Below are 19956 nucleotides of genomic sequence, written 5' to 3'. Positions count from 1 at the left end.
GCCCTATGTGTAAAAAGTTTGGGGACCCCTGGTCAAGGATGTGGGGAAAAGCTTAGTTTTAAAACTAAGCCTTAGGCTATAATAACTTTGCCAGCTTACAGCCTATCTCCCACACCAAGAGCGAGCAAACATATGTATCATATTTGCAAACTTATTTGACCCACAAGAAGAAAACCAAGTTACAGCTAAGTAACTGCTGCGTGCATTTTATGGTATTAAAAGAAAGGAGAGGGCTTAGATCACTATTAGTATTGTGTCCTGCGATGCTCCCACCCTCTTAAGGAAGAAGCAGGATTCCAAGGGAGCAAAAAGGATCATTGTTTCATTTGATCATTCTGTCATTGGTTGATTCTTGTATGTGCCTATATATAGGGACAATGCAAACCAACTGAGCCACCCAGCCAGGGCTGCCAAGGGCTTAGTTTTGCTTTTAGGACTGTATATGTTAGTCACTTCCAGTCCACTGCTATTTTACTACATCAGTGATTCCTTTAACGTAAAATTTGTGGACCCTTCTTATCTCCTGTGTTAGCTAATGAAATGCCTAATTACTATAGATTTGAGAGTGGTCATAAATGCATTTTTATTCATCACCAGTAGCATGTAAAAATAATGGATTACAAATGGGAGAAATAGCTTGTTTCAAAACTGGCCGAGGTTAGCCTATGAGGTATTCTGACCCTTGCAGCAATATTTGTTACCCCTCTGTACCTGTATAACTGAAGTCTGCAGCTGAAGGTTGGAAGCACAGCATTAAGGTACAGGACCTGCCCCAGGATGCCCAGGGGTTAACAAAGGATGAAGTCAAGTAGGGATAAGTGCAAACTCTTACTGGTGTTCTTGCTTGTGTTGCAATTCAGGCTTAAGTCTATATGTGTGTTAAAATTTTATAGAACTATAAATCAAAAAGGAAAAGGCAATTTTATCATATGATAAACATTTTAAAAAAATGAGTTCCAGTTGATTTTAGGTTACTATGAGTTTTCTGTGTATTCACAGCAGTCCTGGCTGCCTGCACTAAAAGTTTGTACCCAAATGGAAGTTAATGTTGACAGTCAGGGATAGCATGATTCTGCTATTGACTGGCTGTTGGCCCACATCTGGAATATGGGAGGGGAGTCATGTGTATAAGAGGATTTCTGAACTAGAGAAAGTCCAAAATTGTGAGGAGTCTGGAAGTTGAATTACATCAGCAGCTGAGGACCTGGAGGAAAGGGGACATGATGGCTAACTCAGATGTTTGAAAGGTTGTGATCACAGGCCAGCAAGAGGAGCCAGTCAGTGGGAAAGAGAACCATCTATTAAAGAAGAATCCAATAGCCTGACCAGGCAGTGGCGCAGCAGATAGAGCGTCAGCCTGGTATGCTGAGGACCCAGGTTCGAAACCCTAAGGTTGGCAGCTTGAGCACGGGCTCATCCAGCTTGAGCATGGGGTCACCGGCTTGAGCCCGAGGGTGCTGGCTTAAGCAAGGGGTCACTGGCTCGGCTGTGGCCCCCAACTCCCCAATCAAGGCACATATTATAAAGCAATCAATGAACAACTACGGTGCCACAACTACAAGTTGATGCTTCTTATCTCTCTTCCTTCCTGTCTGTCCCTCCATCTCTTTATCTCTCTGAAAAGAAAGAAAGAAAAAGAAAAGAAAGAAAGAAATATGCCATGCAATAGGATGTCCAAAAATGAAAGAAAGTAGAAATTTCTAGTTATAGAACAGGTTCTTGAATAGGGAAAAGCAAATGAGGTGTTGTTCTACCTAAATTTTCCACAATAGGTGGAACTTCTCTTAAACTTAAATCCATTGCTGGCTTAAACTTTTTACAGTGTGTTGAAGACTGATTGTTGTTGTTCCTAAAGTCAAATATATTTACTAATTTTGGGATTTGAAGAGTTATTGTAAAACAAAGTTTTGCTATTTCAGTGAGCCTCATAGCATGATATAATTCTCCGTTGAAGACTTCCCGATGTCGTTTCAAACGGTGCATTCCATTTACCCTGTCCCAGCTGTCGTGAAAATGGTGCGATAGCACATTTTAAATGGTTGTGTCATGAATATCTGTTAAATATCTCATTGTTCAAAGCATAATGTTAGGCACTGTGAGTAATCAGAAGGTTTTTGTTGTTCATTTTTTAAAACCAGGACTTGGTTCCTGTACTGAAACTACTTAAAATAATCAGACAGACACAGGTGTTTATAGGTAACTAATACAGTGTAATAAGATGCCGGTTAACTATGGATTGACTGTCAGCCTTAGAAAATAAGGTCAGTTAGGATAGGCTATCCCTGGCGTTATGAGGGTCTCCCTTGAGAAAATGCCTAAACTCTAGTTTTGTGGTTTAAATATTACTGTGATCCTTTACTTGGTTTAGATTTAAGTAACCACACATTAGGAAAAAAGGTTTAATTTAATGTGCAATGACATTATATATAAGTGTAATTCATCCTTAAATATAATTTCGATATAAAAAAGACAGTGAAAAAGATTCCCCCATCAATCTACCTAAGCCTGAACACACTGTTCAATTTAATGTATTTCACCCATCTTTTTATTTATTTTTAATTAACTAATTAATTTATTTTTTGTATTTTTCTGAAGTTGGAAACGGGGATGCAGTCAGACAGACTCCCGCATGCGCCCAACTGGGATCCACCCGGCACACCCGCAAGGGGGCGATGCTCTGCCCATCTGGGGCGTCGCTCTGTTGCAACCAGAGCCATTCTAGTGCCTGAGGCAGAGGCCACAGAGCCATCCTCAGCGTCTGAGTCAACCCTGCTCCAATGGAGCCTTGGCTGTGGGAGGGGAAGAGAGAGACAGAGAGGAAGGAGAGGGGGAGGGGTGGAGAAGCAGATGGGCACTTCTCCTGTGTGCCCTGGCCAGGAATCGAACCCGGGACTTCTACACGCCAGGCCGACGCTCTACCACTGAGCCAACCGGCCAGGGCTATTGTTCTTTTTTTAAAGTTATATTGACTATACAGTTTTTTTCCCCCAAAATTTTTTTTTAACAGAGACAGAGAGAGAGTCAGAGAGAGGGACAGATAGGGACAGACAGAAACGGAGAGAGATAAGAAGCATCAATCATCAGTTTTTCGTTGCGACACCTTAGTTGTTCATTGATTGCTTTCTCATATGTGCCTTGACTGCGGGCCTTCAGCAGACCGAGTAACCCCTTGCTCGAGCCAGTGACCTTGTGCTCAAGCTGGTGAGCTTTTGCTCAAACCAGATGAACCCGCGCTCAAGCTGGCGACCTCGGGGTCTCAAACCTGGGTCTTCTGCATCCCAGTCCAATGCTCTATCCACTATGCCACCACCTGGTCAGGCTTTCCCCCCAATTTTTAAATTTTGTGTTCTAATAGACATTTTACAATGTTTTAATAACTAGGGTTCTAAATAGTAGTGTAATATTCTATCTAGTAGAAGCATCACAGTTAACTTTTTTACCTAAATTGTTTTGGCCATTTCAAATGGACATTTTTGCATGCAGGATGCTTTTTATGTCCAGGATTATTTTAATGAGATGATTTCTAGAAGTAGAGTTATCAGGTGAGTGGCCAGGGATGTCTTTTAAGACTTTTTAGATATATGTATGTATATATATTGCCAAATTATTTCCCAGAAAGGGCATATTAAGTTTATATTCCCTTCAGTAATGTGTTATTTTTTTTTCTTTTTAAAATTTATTTATTAATTTTTAATTGAATTTGTGTGCATGTTCTTTTTCATTGCAGCTATGCTAGGCAGAATAATACGTAGTTATTTCACTATGAAATTCTTTAAATTACTAATGAGATGGAATTTTTCTCCCCTCTTGTTTACTTATCTCCGTCCTCTATTCATGGGTTTTGCTTATTGATTTTTATTGCTATCTGTATCTTTTGGGCTGAAGATAAGGATCTGATGCCCTGGCAAGTTTATGTGTTCATAGATAGCGCTGGTGTGCTGACTCAAGGATACTTCCAGGTACAGCAGGTTCTTTGTGTTTCTGCTCTACCATCGTATTTCTGCTCTACCATACTTTTTTTGTTGTTGTTTGGTTTTTTTATTCATTTTTAGAGAGGAGAGAGAGAGAGAGACAGAGAGAGAAGGGGGGAGGAGCTGGAAGTATCAACTCCCATATGTGCCTTGACCAGGCAAGCCCAGCGTTTCGAACCGGCGACCTCAGCATTCCAGGTGGATGCTTTATCCACTGCGCCACCACAGGTCAGGCTACCATACGTTTCTTACGTATATTGCTTCCTGGTTGCAACAGGAGTGACAGATCTTCAGGCCCCGGGTCCATGCTGCAGAAAGAAAAGGGGAAAGGACCCCGTCAGCCAATTTGTCTCTGTTTTCAAGAAAGGAGAGAGCTTCCCTCCACTTGGGAGAACTTGGAACACGGATGATAATTGTTTGTTACATCAGAGGAAGAAGACTGCATTTGGGTCATCCAGCCACAGTGTGCACGGCAGTGTGTGAATGTTTTTACTGTTTACTCCACCTTTAAAAGGTATCAGATTTATCATCTTTATATCTTGCCTGGACCTGCTAGTATTTTTGGGGGGGAAGTTTGTAACTGTTCATATCATTATATTTGCTATCATTCCCTTGGTGATATTTTATCGCTATTAGACTAAAACAAAAAAAATATAAACAAACCTTTCACCCTTTAGTGAATTGCAGGCTGATTTTCAGGGAAGTGAAATCTGAGATGGAGATTTGTGTCTAGTGTGGTGAGTGAGTGTGGTCTGTATGATACTAGTTCTTTTTATAGGTTTTTGGGGGTTTTATTTGGAGTTAATTGAGGTGACCTGTAGTCCAGCATATGCTCAGTATCTGAAAAATGAGTGTTCTTGGTTGTGTTGGACCCTATTAGGTCAAATTTATTGTTACTAGAATAATTATCACTGTTTTCTGTCAAGAGGGTATGTCCTTACCATTGCAAGATTGAATTTCTCCTCCTTCATTTTCGTGAGTCAAGGATTTCTTTGAACCCTTCAGTTTTGTTTTATTAATATTAGCATTCCACCTTTATTTGGGTTATTTGTGTAGCATATGTTTTAGTCCTTTTACTTTCAACCTCACTATATAATTTTGTTTTCAAGCTTACCATATGATTTTGTTTTATGTGTGCCTTTGGCACAGAACATCAGGTTTTCCTTCCTGGTTCTCTTCTTTCCTGTGTTCATTGAGATTAAATCATTGATATCTAGATTACTTGGGCTTGGTACTGTCATCTCATTTGATTTTTTTATTGTGCTTGAATTTTTTTTCCGTTGGATTGAAATTCCCCACCCCATTTTTTAAAATTTTTTAAAAATTTTTATTGACTTGAGAGAGACAGAGAGACAGAGAGGAACATAGTTTTTTTCCTGTATGTGTCCTGACCGGGGATTGAACCGGCAACCTCTGCACTTTGGGACAATACTGCAACCAACCAAAGCTGTCTGGCCAGGGCTTCCCTGTTATTTTTAAAGTTATGCATTCTATTTTTATTCTTCTGGTAGTTATCCTGATATTTAATACATGCTCTTTATATTTCTTGTACAGGGTCTAGGGTCAGCCAGTGTTTGAATCCCCACCCAATTTCCTCTGGAGGTTACTTTCCTTTGGAATCTCACGCTCTTTCTCTCTGTTCTGCCTGCATCCACCATTGTGGTTCTCCTCTGATCCTCCACTTGAGGTGTGCTTATTGCTACAGGAATGTTCTCCCTGGAAGTTGCAGGGTCGCCCACTGTAGCTGCCCAGCTGCAGGCCTTCTCCTAGCGACCCTTCCAGGATCTGACCCACTGAGAGTACCCTACCATTGAATGTGGCTGTTTTATCTCTTTTTCATTATGTCATTATTTTTTTTTGCATTGTCATGGGATTAAGCTAGGCCTTATTTAGAGCAAGAAATAAGGTGCAAGTTTTAGGACACCTAGAGGGAAAATTTTTCTGCTATTTCTTTTTCTTCTGTTCACAACCGTGTTAGCATTTAGATATTACTCAGGCTAGTTTCAGTTCTCCGCAGTTCTTTCCCTCCGAGCAGTTTTGCAAAGATGGATGCAAGTTTTGCCTGTGGTCTGCAGACAGAGCTGTAGGTCACTAGTTCAAAAGGAGTTATTTGTCCACATTTATTATGTGCCCTGGGCAGAACAGTGAGTATTTTTAAGATTAAAAGGATAAGAACAAACCAACATAATTTCTGGATAACAGTTTCTCAGATGGTGCACACAGATAAGAGCAGTAGATACAAATTAAAATTTATGGAAGTTTAGCTGAGATTATTAAAGCAGAGCATATGGGGAAAATGCAAGAAGTAGGGAACAGCTGAGATTGTGAAGGATGACTAGGAAGGGAAGTCGTTATCAGGCTGGCTCAGAGCAAGGTTACTCTGGGTAGTGGGTTCATATTCAAAGGACATAGTATAAGGGGGTAAGGGGATTCTGAGAGGCTGCAAAGGTAGGTGATGACGCGATTTAATCAATCACCATTTTGTTGTAGGGTTCAAGATATTTCTTTCAAAACACGAAAATCCTTTTCCTGTTTTTTCACAAGCTTTTTTTGTACTATAGTTTGTTTTTTGTTGTTGTTTTTGTTTTGTTTTTATGAGCAAGGCAGGGGTCCCCAAACTTTTTACACAGGGGGCCAGTTCAGTGTCCCTCAGACCGTTGGAGGGCCGCCACATACAGTGCTCCTCTCACTGACCAACAGTGAAAGAGGTGCCCCTTCCGGAAGTGTGCGGAGGGCCAGATAAATGGCCTCAGGGGGCCGCATGTGGCCCGCGAACCGTAGTTTGGGGACACCTGAGCAAGAGAGACAGGAAGGGAGATGAGAAGCATCAGCTTGTGATTGTGGCACTTTAGTTGTTCATTGATTGCTTCTCATATGTGCCTCGACAGGGGGCTCTAGTCGAGCCAGTGACGCCTTGCTCAGGCTGGAGACCTTGGGGTTTCAAATCTGGGAACTCAGTGTCCCAGGTCAGCCCTCTATCCACTGTGCCACCACTGGTCAGGCTGTGTTAATTGAAAATATTATAATAGCTTAACTAATAATGAATTGTAAAATTTTGATAGTTAAATTGTACTACCATTTATGAGGCATATATTATTTTTGTAGACCTGAAAAAAAACTACATACTTGTATTTGCTAGTTCTCCATTTCACACAAAGATTATATAGAGAGATCTAAACTAGGTATCCGTCCGTCAAAGCTGGACTGAGAAGTGAAATACAGTGTGTCCGTAGAGTCGTGGTACACTTTTGACCGGTCACAGGAAAGCAACAAAAGACTATAGAAATGTGAAATCTGCACCAGATGAAAGGAAAACTCTCCCAATTTCATACCTATTCAGTGCAGTTCAATGTGGGCTCACGCACAGATTTTTTAGAGCTCCTTAGGTAGCTATCCCGTATAGCCTCTACAGACTCGTCACTGACTGATGGCCTACCAGAACGGGGTTTCTCCACCAAACTGCCGGTTTCCTTCAACTGCTTATCCCGAGTAATGTTATTCCTATGTGGTGGCGCTTCGTTATAAACGCACCGATATTCATGTTGCATTTTGGTCACAGATTCGAATTTAGCGAGCCACAGAACACACCGAACTTTCCTCCGTACCGTCCACATCTCGACTGGCATGGCCATGGGCTGCTCTGCTGTATACATGGTGTTACGTCATCATCTGTGCATGCGCACATGCTGCCCCATCCTACAGAAACTGGGAGGGTTTTCCTTTTATTTGGTACAAATTTCACATTTCTATTGTCTTTTGTTGCTTTCCTGTGACCGGTCAAAAGTGCACCATGACTTTACAGACACACTGTATAAAGAGAACAAAATCTATACACAGCTATACCAAGAGCTTAGGTGTTTTTTAGCTCTTGGTTTGAGTGTGAAAATTTAGCTCAACTCACACAATGCAAAAGCAGGTTCAGTGGTAAAGCTGAATCATGAAAGCACCAACCATTCATTTTTAGCATGCCTCTTCATTTTTCTTTCCCCTGATTTTTTGTTTTCTATGCCTAGGTCTTGAAGAGGTAAGTAATCACTTGAGAGGGTGGGGTGATAAGTGGGCCATGAGGAAGTGTCAGCAAACAGGAAAAAGCAAATCCGCCCATAACTATATATATATATATATATATATATATATATATATATGGTCTACCGGAAAGTTCTGTCCATTTCTATCACAACAAGTTTTGACACGTAAGCACATGTTTATTTGGTGCATGTGTGCCTCTCTATTTTTATCACTTAATGTATACATACTGACGTAGCAAATTAACTAAAACAAAGTTGATTCACGTTAGTCTTACGTGTGAAGCAATAGTGTACCCATGTCTACTGATAAAGTTCATTTATGCCACTGTATTGTATACGAATTTCAAAAAGGAAGAAATGCTACAGAAGCATGTAGAAATTTATTGAAAGTGTTTGGTGAAGGTACAGTTTCCGATAGAACATGCAGAAGATGGTCTGAAAAATTTGAAACAGGTGATTTTGACCTTTCTGATAAGCCCCGTTCTGGGCGACCATCTTTGATCGATGACGATGTTGTTAAGACCATGTTGGAGCAAGATCCTTTCCTGACAACATCTGAGATCGCAGAAAGGCTTAATTCAGCTCAGCAAACCATTTCGGACCATATTCGGAAGATACAATTGGTGTGGAAATATATTATTTAATAAAGTTTATTGACGGTAAGAAAAATTTGTATTTTGTTTTATTCCAAAAATGGACAGAACTTTCTGGTAGACCTTATACATATATATATATATAGAGAGAGAGAGAGAGAGAGAGAGAGAGAAAGACAACTGTTCAGTCACTGCCTGTGAATAGATCCAACTATTGCTGGAAAGAATGATTCCCTGAAACATCTGTTCAGCCAGCTCCTGGCCCTTGTAATCCATCTGCGTGGGCAGCGAGCTCAGATGCTGCAGCATGACGGGGTGGGGAGGCGGATGGCGTCGGGAGCTACTGGGAGGTCGTGGGAGCTGGAGACTGGGCACAGCTTGGCGGGCCTGCCGATGGCCGCTGCCGGATGCCAAGCGCAGGGAGTTAGCTGGAGCCCGCTGCGTTGCCCCTGAGGGAGGCGCTGATGGCAAGGCGGGCCAGGCACCGCCGGGAAGGGCTGGCCGTGGGTGGTGGTGGTGCTGGGAGTGGGTCCACCAGCACTGCCCAGGACCGCGCCACCCTTGCCCAAGGGCTGCCGGCCTCAGTGCTTCTTAAAAGTGGTGGCGGTGTAGAGCTATGAGATTACTCTTTGGATGTCTCAAGTTGGTCTTTGGTTGCCTTGTTGAATTTTGTTAAACTTGGACTTTGTACTTAGTTATAGTCCTCCTCTTGTTCCTGTAGGCCAGGCTTTGGTATCATGGTTCCAGCTGCTTTGGAAATGCTCATGAGAATTAGCCATTACATAAAAATGAAATTACCTGGGCCTGCAGTTCTAATTTTGCAATTAAAAGCTGCCTTTTAAATACATTTCTTTCCTTAGACTTCTCTCCGTGCCAGATTGTCGCTTAATGGGATGTCAAGAAATAATTTGGAGACATCTACTTATAAAATGACAGAGCCATTTAATTTTGGGAAAAATGAAAGCAAGCTTCCATCACATGATTCTTTAAGAAATCTTGGAGGACATCCTAACCACCCAAATTTCAGGCCGAAAAGCCCAGAAACTGGAAATGAAAACAGTTTTTTGCTTTGTGAGCAAACGAAACAGTATTTGGCTATTCAGGAAGATAATTCAGTGTCTTTAAATGCTCCTGGCATCAATAGAGATGTGATTGGATCCAAAGGGGACAGGAATACATTGCCAACAGGTGAGTGAGAACTACAGGCTTAGTACTACTTATTCTATGATTTCTTTGACTTTTCACAAGTGTGTGTGCGCATGTGTGTATTTATTGACCCACCAGTGGGCTGTTAACACAATAATCAAATGGCTACTATACTATTTGCATTTAAATACTAATTTAGAAGGGAAAACCAGATATCAATTAGCCACCGTTGACTAGATTAGTCACAGAAAGGAGTCCTGGGGAGAGAATGTCTACAGATGAGTTTTTTCCCCCACAGAGAGCAATACCTACTAGACTGTAGAAAGGAAACATTGAATTTTTACGGGTGTTCTAAAGATTGACCATATTTTTAAAATACAGTATTGTCCTAACTTTATGCATGTAATAGTTCACAAAGATATATTAAGACATTAACTTGTTTCAGTTTACTTAAAAAAAAAAAATCATTTTAAAAACCTGCTGTTGAAGGAGACTGGACCCTGTTAGAACATAGCCTCTTTGGACCCACGGGAGAGGTGATGTTTTAATGTTACGGTGATATGGTTCTCAGAGTGCGGCCCTTGGGCCTCTGGGCTTCCCCAACACGTCAATATTATTTCTCTATTAATGCTAAAATATTACCTGCCCTTTGAGTTGTGCGGACTTGACACTGATGTGCAAAAACAAAGGTGGGGAAAACTGTTGGCACTTGATCAGCTGAGCTTGAGGCAGGGCCACCAACTGAGCCTAGTAGTCATTGAGCTCTTCTCCTTGCCATCTACTTGTAGGTAAGACAAAAAAAGCCAGACGTGACAGTTTTTCTTAAGAATATCCTTGATGAAGCGGGATGAATTATTAATGTCTTGACCTTTGTCTTCAGGTATTTTTTAGTGTTTTGTGTGACAAAATGGGAATTATCCCCCTACCTTCTGCTTCCTACTGAATATGAAAAGCACGATTGAGTTGTGGTCTGATTGAAAAACATCTTGGGGGAACATTATTTTTACTTGAAAAGAATGACAAACTCTGGTTATTCAGACTTCAGTATCTCACAGTCATTTTCTCAGAAATGAAGTCAGTGTGCCTGTCACCTCAAGGAAAACAGCTGACAGTGTTTCATTGCTAAAGATAAAATTCAAGCTTTCAAGCAAAAATGAGAATTTCACAACTTGGGTCTGTCACTCTGAGTTTGACAGCTTCCCAATACTTCTAAAGACATTTTTGGTGAGATGCATGGTGATATTAACACATTATTTTTTTGATGTGGTATAATGAAATATGCCAGCATTTGAAAGACCTGCATAACTCAGAATTTCTCAGTTTTTTCCAAATGATCAGTGCATCATTTTGCATAGTCATGCATGGATAAAAATTCATCAGAGTGCAAGAGATCAATGGGTTCTAATGCAGATGTGGAAAGTTTATTGATTAGTTTAGATTCCACATTGCAACTAACCCTTAATAAAGTACTATTTGAGTTATGGTGTGATATTAAAGGAAAATATTCACACTTATCCGAGAAGACCATTAAATACTCATTTGCAATCACATACCTGTGTTAGGCCGTCTTTTCTTCAGCTAATTCAGTCAGCAACGTATCACAACAGATTGACCACAGAAGCAGGTATGCAAACCCAGCTGTTAATGGTTAAGCCAAAGAGATATGCAAAAATGTAAAAAACAGTGCCACCCTTCTGGTTTTTTGTTTTGTTTTTCAAAAAACTCTGTCAACATGTGATGCATTTGTAATTTTTAAAGTAAATATTTTTAAATTCTTAGTTGAAATTTTTTTCTTTTTTTTTTAAGTAAGGAGAGGGGAGATAGCGAGACAGATTCCTGCATGCACCTGGACCAGGATCTACCCGGCAACCCCCATTTGGGGTTGATGCTCAAATCAACCGAGCTATCCTCAGTGCCTGGGGCCAGTGCTTCAACCAATTGAGTTACTGGCTATGGGATGGGATGAGGGAGAGAAGGGGAAGAAGTAGATGGTCACTTCTCATGCGTGCCCTGACTGGGAATCGAACCTGAGACATTCGTACACCAAACTGACACTATCCACTGAGCAAACTGGCCAGAGCCTTATTTGAAATTTCTAATACTTATAATTTGTAGTACTAATAAATATTTATAAAATAAGCCATGTAAACAACAGCCTTTTGAAGTTGTCAATGATTTCTAAGAGTGTAAATGGGTCCTGAGTCCAAAAAGTCTGAGAATTGTTCTCTTAGCAAAGGAGAAAAGTTCACAATAAGATGAGTAGCCAAGGAAATTCCAGACAAATTCTTATTTTTCCTTAGGAAAAAGTAGGATGTTTCTTATTTATAGTGTAGTTTTAAGATTATTATTGTATAGATTTATTATCTGAGCATTACCTAATTATGGTATTTTACATTTTCAGGATTAAGTTAGCATTCGACTTTTATTAGGCTTTATTTTTTTCCTCCCCAGGAAACTCAGTGTCACCATTAAATGCTGGAAATGACTTACTGCCCAAAGAAGCAAATAGTGTAAGTTATGGGGTTTTTCCTGTTTGGTGTTTTTAGTTGGATAAAAGATTCTACACATGTTTTTGTATTGCATTAATAAAGAATTATTCGATATGCAGGTTAAGGTCAAACTTTTCTTTCACCTAGTAGCTTTTTAAAAAAAATTCAAGTTTTTCTTTTTAGGTAACTGTAGGTTAACATACAACTGTAAGAAATAATGGCGATGCTGGGTAGTCTTTACCCAGTTTCTTGCTGTTGTAACAGGCTGCAGAACTGTAGTATATTTCACAGCCGGGATATTGACATGTCTATCACTACAAAGAGCCCTAATGTGCCTTTTTATGGCCATATCCACTTCCCACCTGTCCCTGTTCCTTCCTTAACCCCTGGTGGCCAGTAATCTAACCTGTAAATATTCCAAAATATTGTCATATGTAGAATATTATATAAATGAAATAATTTTGGGATTGGATTTTTTCACTCAGTGTAATTCTGTGGAGATTCATCTAAGTTGTTGGCTGTATCAATAGTTTGATTCTTTTTATGGTTGAGTAATATTCCATGGCTTATTTAACCACTCATGCATTAAGATAACATCTGAGTTGTTTCCAGTTGTGAGATATTACAACCAGAACTGCTCATCATGTACAGGGCTTTGTGTGAACATGAGGGTTCTTTTCCGTCTGGGATGAATGTCTGGGAGTGCAGTTTCTGGGTTATGTAGACCTTGTGTATTTAGTTTAGGAAGCTGTGAGTTTCTTCCAGAGTGGCCATACCATTTTACATTCCCACTGAGAACGCGTGAGTGTCAAGTTTCTCTGCATCCCACATCTCTATCTGTATTTGCCAGTGTTAGTGTTTTTATCTTCTCCAGTGGAAGGGAGAGAGATGGAGAAACAATGATTTGTTGTTCCACTTACTCATGCCATCATTGGTTGATTATTTGTGCCCTGACTAGAGAGAACAAGCTTTTGGTTGGGCCCTTTATTGTCTGAGCCTGTTTCCGGGTTGCCGGCTTCTCCAGCGCGTGCCTGAATGGACGAGGCGAACAGAGAGCCCAGGGAACTCGTGGCCAGGTTCTTCTTGGGCCCAGCCTGTCTGCTGCCTTCTCACAGAGTTTACTTGTGTGTGTTTTATGTATAAGTCCTGGGATTTTAGTTGTATTTAATGGAAAGAATAGGGAAATGTAGCTCTTTATCTTCCAGAAGAGGAAATTCCAAATTTAGTATTTTTAAAATCTTATTACAAAGTTTTAATATTGCTATTCTCTCTCTCTTTTCCTTTTTTTTTTTCCTTTTCTATTTTTCTTAATAGGAGCCTAGAAATAATGTGTCTCCTGCAAAGTCCAAAAAAATACACAGGTCAGCTGAGAATTTCTGGTCCATAAGTGACTCAGCCCTCTTCAACTCCTTAAGACCTCCTGTTTGGTCAACGACTTGCCATCGCTGTGGCCTGTTTGGTGAGCGTGTTGCTTCCAGTGTGTCAGATTATTCCTCTACACGTTTGAAAAATGTTTTTGTTACAGAAAATGTCAAATGTATGAAGTATAAACAGAATAGTATAGTATATATACAGTGGTGTACCCGTCTCTCAGCCTCAACACCACCACCATGCTACCCTCTGTTCGTCCTCACTCTCCTGCTCTTGCTGCTGCTTTACTTATTTTATTTTATTTTATTTTATTTTTGTATTTTTCTGAAGTTGGAAACAGGGACGCAGTCAGACAGACTCCCGCATGTGCCCGACTGGGATCCACCCGGCATGCCCACCAGGGGGCGATGCTCTGCCCATCTGGGGCATCGCTCTGTTGCATCCAGAGCCATTCTAGCACCTGAGGCAGAGGCCACAGAGCCATCCTCAGCGCCAGGGCCAACTTTGCTCCAATGGAGCCTTGGCTATGGGAGGGGAAGAGAGAGACAGAGGAAGGAGAGGGGGAAGGGTGGGGAAGCAGATGGGCACTTCTCCTGTGTGCCCTGGCCGGGAATCGAACCCAGGACTCCTGCATGCCAGGCTGACGCTCTACCACTGAGCCAACCAGCCAGGGCTTGCTTTACTTATTTTTTATAGTCTTTTTTTTTAGATAAAACGTCCATGCTTGAAATGTACTAACTTACACCCCTATCAAGACACAGAATATTATCTTCTTCTCCGAAAGTATCCCCATGCCCCTTCCCAGTCACTGGACTCCCTAGAGGCAACCACTGGTTTTCCTTTTAATCATAAATTAATTTAGTAATACTCATATAGTATGGACTCTTGTGTAAAGCTTTTTTTAATTTAGAAGAATATTTTTGAGCCCTGGCTGGGTGGCTCAGTAGAAAAAGTGTCGTCCCAATGCACCAGGGCTGCAGGCTCCATCCCCGGTCAGGGCACATATGAGAAGCAGTCACTGAGTACAACTAAATGAAACAGTTAAGTGGAACAGCAAGCTGATGCTTCTGTCTCTCTCCCTCTCTCTACTTCTCTCTCTCCCTGTCTTTCCCTTATCCCTCTTTTCCCCCCTCAAATCAATGGTATAATTATTTTCTTTATTTTTATTTTTTTTTACAGAGACAGAGAGTCAGAGAGAGGGATAGATGGGGACAGACTGACGAACGGAGAGAGATGAGAAGCATCAATCATCAGTTTTTCGTTGTGGCACTTTAGTTGTTCATTGATTGCTTTCTCATATGTGCCTTGACTATGGGGCTATAGTAGACTGAGTAACCTGTTGCTCGAGCCAGCAACCTTGGGTCCAAGCTGGTGAGCTTTGCTCAACCCAGATGAGCCCGCGCTCAAGCTGGCAACCTCGGGGTATCGAACCTGGGTCCTCTGCATCCCAGGCTGATGCTCTATCCACTGCGCCACCGCCTGGTCAGGCGTATAATTATTTTTGATTCAGTCATGTTGCATGCACATTAATTATTTTTGTGATTTTCTGAGTAGTATTCCATTGTATGATTCGGCCATGGTTTGTGGGTCTGTTTCTTTGTGGGAACAGTTTGCCGTGTCGTTTGAACCAGCATGAGAAGAGCTCTCTGCGTATGTTTGCACGTCTTTGTGCGGACGTATGTTTCCTTTCTCTTGGGTACATGCCTACGAGAATCGCTGAGTCAGAAGGGAAGGTATTTATTGAACTTTCTAAGAAACAGCCAAACCATTGTTGAAAGGAATCCTCATTTTATATTTCCATTGGTAATGAGTTCTGGTTCCTTCACTTCTTTTTCTACGTTAGGGGTTGCCATCTCTTTAATTTTAGCCCCTGTTGTAGTGATATTTCATTGTGGTTTTAAAATGCATTTCCCTCACAATCAGCGATCTTGGGCAGCTTTTCATGTGCTGACTGGCTAATTATATATTTAGTTCCTTTGTTTTTTCTATTTATTTTAGAGTGGAGACACTCATGGCCTTGTTTTGTTGTGGTTTCTTTGTTTTTTAGATAACTTTTTTTTTTGGCCCAGATATCAATAGAATTTTTTAAAAATACTTTATTTCAACAACTCCCTGGGTTTTTCTACCTGTAAATATTTTCATTGTGTTTTTGTTTTGTATTTTTTTTTTTGTATTTTTCTGAAATTGGAAACGGGGAAGCAGTCGGACAGACTCCCGCATGCGCCCGACAGGGATCCACCTGGCATGCCCACCAGGGGGCGATGCTCTGCCCATCTGGGGCATTGCTCTGTTGCAACCAGAGCCATTCTAGCGCCTGAGGCAGAGGCCATAGAGCCACCCCCAGCACCCCGGCCAACTTTGCTCCAATGGAGCCCTGGCTGCAGGAGGGGAAGAGAGAGACAGAGAGGAAGGAGAGGGGGAGGGGTGGAGAAGCAGATGGGCGCTTCTTCTGTGTGCCCTAGCCAGGAATCGAACTCGGGACTCCTGCATGCCAGGCCGACGCACTACCACTGAGCCAACTGGCCAGGGCCTTTTTTGTATTTTTTTTAAAGGCACATGATCCACCATGTCAGAGGCTCCACTGGAGCAAAGTTTGCCCGGGCACTGAGGATGACTCTGTGGCCTCTGCCTCAGGTGCTAGAATGGCTCTGATTGCAGCAGAGCGACGCCCCAAGATGGACAGAGCATCACCCCCTGGTGGGCATGCTGGGTGGATCCTGGTAGGGCGCATGCGGGAGTCTGTCTGACTGCCTCCCCGTTTCCAGCTTCGGAAAAATACAAAAAAAAAAAAAAAAAATAGTCTGTGTTCCCGGCCACAGGTTTTGTTTCCTTTGCTCCTTTCATAGCACACGTCCTGGGCTCCTTTTCAAGAGAGCTGGTGATGCTGCCAGTCTCTTTACCCTCTCATTTTCATCTTTGCACTCCTGTCTCTTCATTTGGAGAGCACTTTAAAAGTTTAATCCTGACACCTAATTATAAACAGCCTCTTCAAATAATCTTGATGTGATTAATAGAACAGTGTTTGGTATGTCTGGTCTTTGAAAATGTCTGGCTCTGGGCAACAGATCATTTGGAACAAAATGTCCCGGGCTGTGTTTCGTAGGATCGCTGCGGTGTTCCCGGTGCAAGCAGACGTACTACTGCTCCACAGTGTGCCAGGTACAGGACTGGTCGGCACACAGCATCGTGTGCAAACCTGTGCAGGAGAGGTGAGTGTGTGTGTTCTTACTCGTTGGAGAATTTTGAAACACTTGATTCTGTTGTTTTTTCTGATAGTAAAAGGATCAAATTGGGTAACTGCAGAAGTTCTTACTTTGCACTTTTTCATTGAGGTATATGCAGGGGTCCAGTTCACTGTCCCTCAGACCGTTGGAGGGCCGCTACATATAGTACTCCAGTACACTGACCACCAATGAAAGAGGTGCCCCTTCCGGAAGTGTGGCGGGGTGGGGGTGGGGCGGATAAATGGCCTCAGGGGGCTGCATGTGGCCCGCGGGCCATAGTTTGGGGACACCTGGTAAAGTATACAAATATGAAATGAGCAACAGCTCTACACACTTATGGGTTTTCATGAATATAATTTTATTAGTTTGGACAAATTAAGAGTTAATACCTGGAGTTATCTTTTTTGGTAATGATTAGAGCGTTATAAAAGTCTTACTTTTAGTTATATGTACTTTACTGAATTTTACTAAGGTAGAACTCTTGGATCTTACTTGTGTGCTATTTGCCAGTTTACAAAACAGTGTCACATATACTGTATACTGTAACCTCATTTGCTTCTTAAAACTATGATTAATTGATGGAGTGGCTATCTCCACTTTACAAATAAGAAAACTGAGGGTTGGCCTGACCAGGCGGTGGTACAGTGGATAGATCATCGGACTGGGATGCGGAGGACCCAGGTTCGAGACCCTGAGGTCGCCAGCTTGAGCGCGGGCTCATCTGGTTTGAGCAAAGCTCACCAGCTTGGACCCAAGGTCGCTGGATCGAGCAAGGGGTTACTCGGTCTGCTGAAGGCCCACGGTCAAGGCACATATGAGAAAGCAATCAGTGAACAACTAAGGTGTTGCAACTAAAAACTAATGATTGATGCTTCTCATCTCTCTACGTTCCTGTCTGTCTGTCCCTATCTATCCCTCTCTCTGACTCTCTTTGTCTCCAAAAAAGAAAAAGAAAACTGAGGATTGGAGATTGCGGTTCTCTCTCTCTCATTTGGTGGCTCTTGGAAGAAGCACTCACGTGCATAGGGTGGGCCATTGCATCACCGGCATTGCATCAACAGTTACTACTACTGTGATTCTGTCTGGAAGAAGCTGTTTTGCTCTTTCTGAATTTCATTGAGAATTTAATGTAATTGTTGCCCTTACTCTTAATTGGATCTGTACTATAAGTGTTATAATCATTTGCTTTATTTCAGTTTCTACAAACTTGAAGATAAGAAATCTTTTGAAACAAAAAACATGGAAGTGAAAAATGAGGTATGACACGGACTTATTTCTGCATTTCACTAGTGTTTATTTAAGCACAAAAGTTTTCCTGCTGAATGTATCTGTGCACCCTAGTGATTGATTTGGTGACTTTGGTCATTGAGAATTGTTCCTGCCCAGCCTTTTTCCAAAAAGGACTTGCAGTGGCGATGCCTCGGTAAAACTGCTTGGACAGAGCGAGTTCGTTCCCTGCGGTCCCTGCATTCCCACGTTCTCGAGCTTGTGTCCTGGATTCTAATGGCACCAGTTATCTAATGAGCTTTTTTCTGTTGATGCCTTTCTTCTGTTTGAATAACTTAGTTATAAATCATTCATAATCTGAAGAATTTTGGTTTGGTTATGTCTAGCTCACATAGAGATCATGTTGAGCCTTCTCTGGCTGGTATTTAAAAAGAAAGTTGTCTAGCCCTGGCCAGTTGGCTCAGTGGTAGAGTGTCAGCCCAGCCTGTGGAAGTCCCGGGTTCGATTCCCGGCCAGGGCACACAGGAGAAGCGCCCATCTGCTTCTCCACCCCTCCCCCTCTCCTTCCTCTCTGTCTCTTTCTTCCCCTCCCGCAGCCAAGGCTCCATTGGAGCAAAGCTGGCCCCCGGGCACTGAGGATGGCTCTGATTGCAGTGGAGCAACACCCCAGAGGGGCAGAGCATTACCCCCTGGTGGGTATGTGGGTGGATCCTGGTTGGGCACATGCAGGAGTCTGTCTGTCTGCCTTCCTCCCTCGCTTCTCATTTCGAAAAAAATACCAAAGAAAAGAAAAGAAAGTTGTTCACATCTCAGTGGGGTTCCTGGTAGTTTTGTTCTATGCAGGGGCGTGGGGAGGTAGCATTGATCCAAGACAGGGTGGCTGTGTCCTGTTCCTTAGGGACGAGTCCCAAGGTGAGGCGCCAGAAAGGCAGTTTCCTCCCAGGGACCACTGTGCTGAAATTCTCAGACCCTATCAAAAAATATATACAGTCTGACTTCCTCAAATAGTTACTCCTCCAAAAATGTTACTAAGTGCAAACTTAAAAACTAAACCCCTCTTTTTAATGAACTCATCATCTTCGCCATCACGGCATGATTCTTGGGCGATCCCAGTGCAGTGTACAGTGCCTATGGACAGTGGGTTTTAGGGCCTCTTGAACATGAACACTTGAACTCTTGAACAGAAGTATCTCTGTTCTCTTATCCAAGCCTAAAAGTCAGGCTGTTTTGACCTGATTTCAGCAAATAATGTCTACAGTGTCATTGAAACATGTTTGTGTGTGACTCTCTTCTGTGTTCTCCAAACCAGAATGACTTTCCACTTGGAGTTACTAAAGAAATAGCCATCGGTGGTGATAAAATAATGTTTTCTGATTTGAGAAGTCTACAACTTAGGAAAGCCATGGAAATAAAGGTATTTTTTGTTTAATCTCCATAGACAGAGATCCAAAGAACTATAGATTTTCTTTTCTTGTTTTCTATTTTGAATTCATAAGTTAGCTTCAAAATATAACCAGATGAAATTGTTAAAGATTGCAGAAACTTTTTGCAATATTTATTGTATCTTAGTTATAAAGCTTTAAGAAATTCACATTTGCTTGTGTTCCCAGTGAATTATTGCATCTTCTTTATCTTTGAAAGGGTACAGTTACTGAATTCAAACACCCGAGTGACTTTTATGTGCAGTTATATTCTTCAGAAGTTGCAGAATGCATGAACCAGCTCTCTGCAAGCTTAAAAGAAGCATATGCGAATACAGTGAGCGAAGACAATTACATCCCCGTGAAGGGGGAAGTTTGTGTTGCCAAGTACACTGTCTATCAGGTAACCTCTATTGCAGTGAATTATTTAAGAAGATGTTTTAATTTACTTTGGTTATATCCACTTGAAACCAGGGCTTTAATGAT

The 19956-nt window shown here is 41.8% G+C and overlaps 1 protein-coding gene across 1 annotated transcript in view; it reads left to right on the top strand.

Annotated features, from left to right (window-relative positions):
• The first annotated feature begins 4260 nt into the window (after positions 1–4260).
• TDRD1 (tudor domain containing 1) overlaps positions 4261–19956 on the top strand; it is a 40636-nt gene continuing 24940 nt past the window's right edge. The window contains exons 1-8 of the mRNA XM_066355440.1: positions 4261–4485; positions 9453–9780; positions 12190–12248; positions 13542–13686; positions 16702–16807; positions 18019–18079; positions 19359–19463; positions 19691–19873. Of these exons, the coding sequence (XP_066211537.1) occupies positions 9486–9780; positions 12190–12248; positions 13542–13686; positions 16702–16807; positions 18019–18079; positions 19359–19463; positions 19691–19873 (954 nt within the window). The 5' untranslated portion in view covers positions 4261–4485; positions 9453–9485. The remainder of the gene's footprint in view (positions 4486–9452; positions 9781–12189; positions 12249–13541; positions 13687–16701; positions 16808–18018; positions 18080–19358; positions 19464–19690; positions 19874–19956) is intronic.

Source organism: Saccopteryx leptura, chromosome 13 (assembly GCF_036850995.1).
Source record: "Saccopteryx leptura isolate mSacLep1 chromosome 13, mSacLep1_pri_phased_curated, whole genome shotgun sequence".
Taxonomy (NCBI): Eukaryota; Metazoa; Chordata; class Mammalia; order Chiroptera; family Emballonuridae; genus Saccopteryx; species Saccopteryx leptura.
Note: the sequence above shows the minus strand (reverse complement) of the source record. Positions and strands in the feature narration are given on the sequence as shown.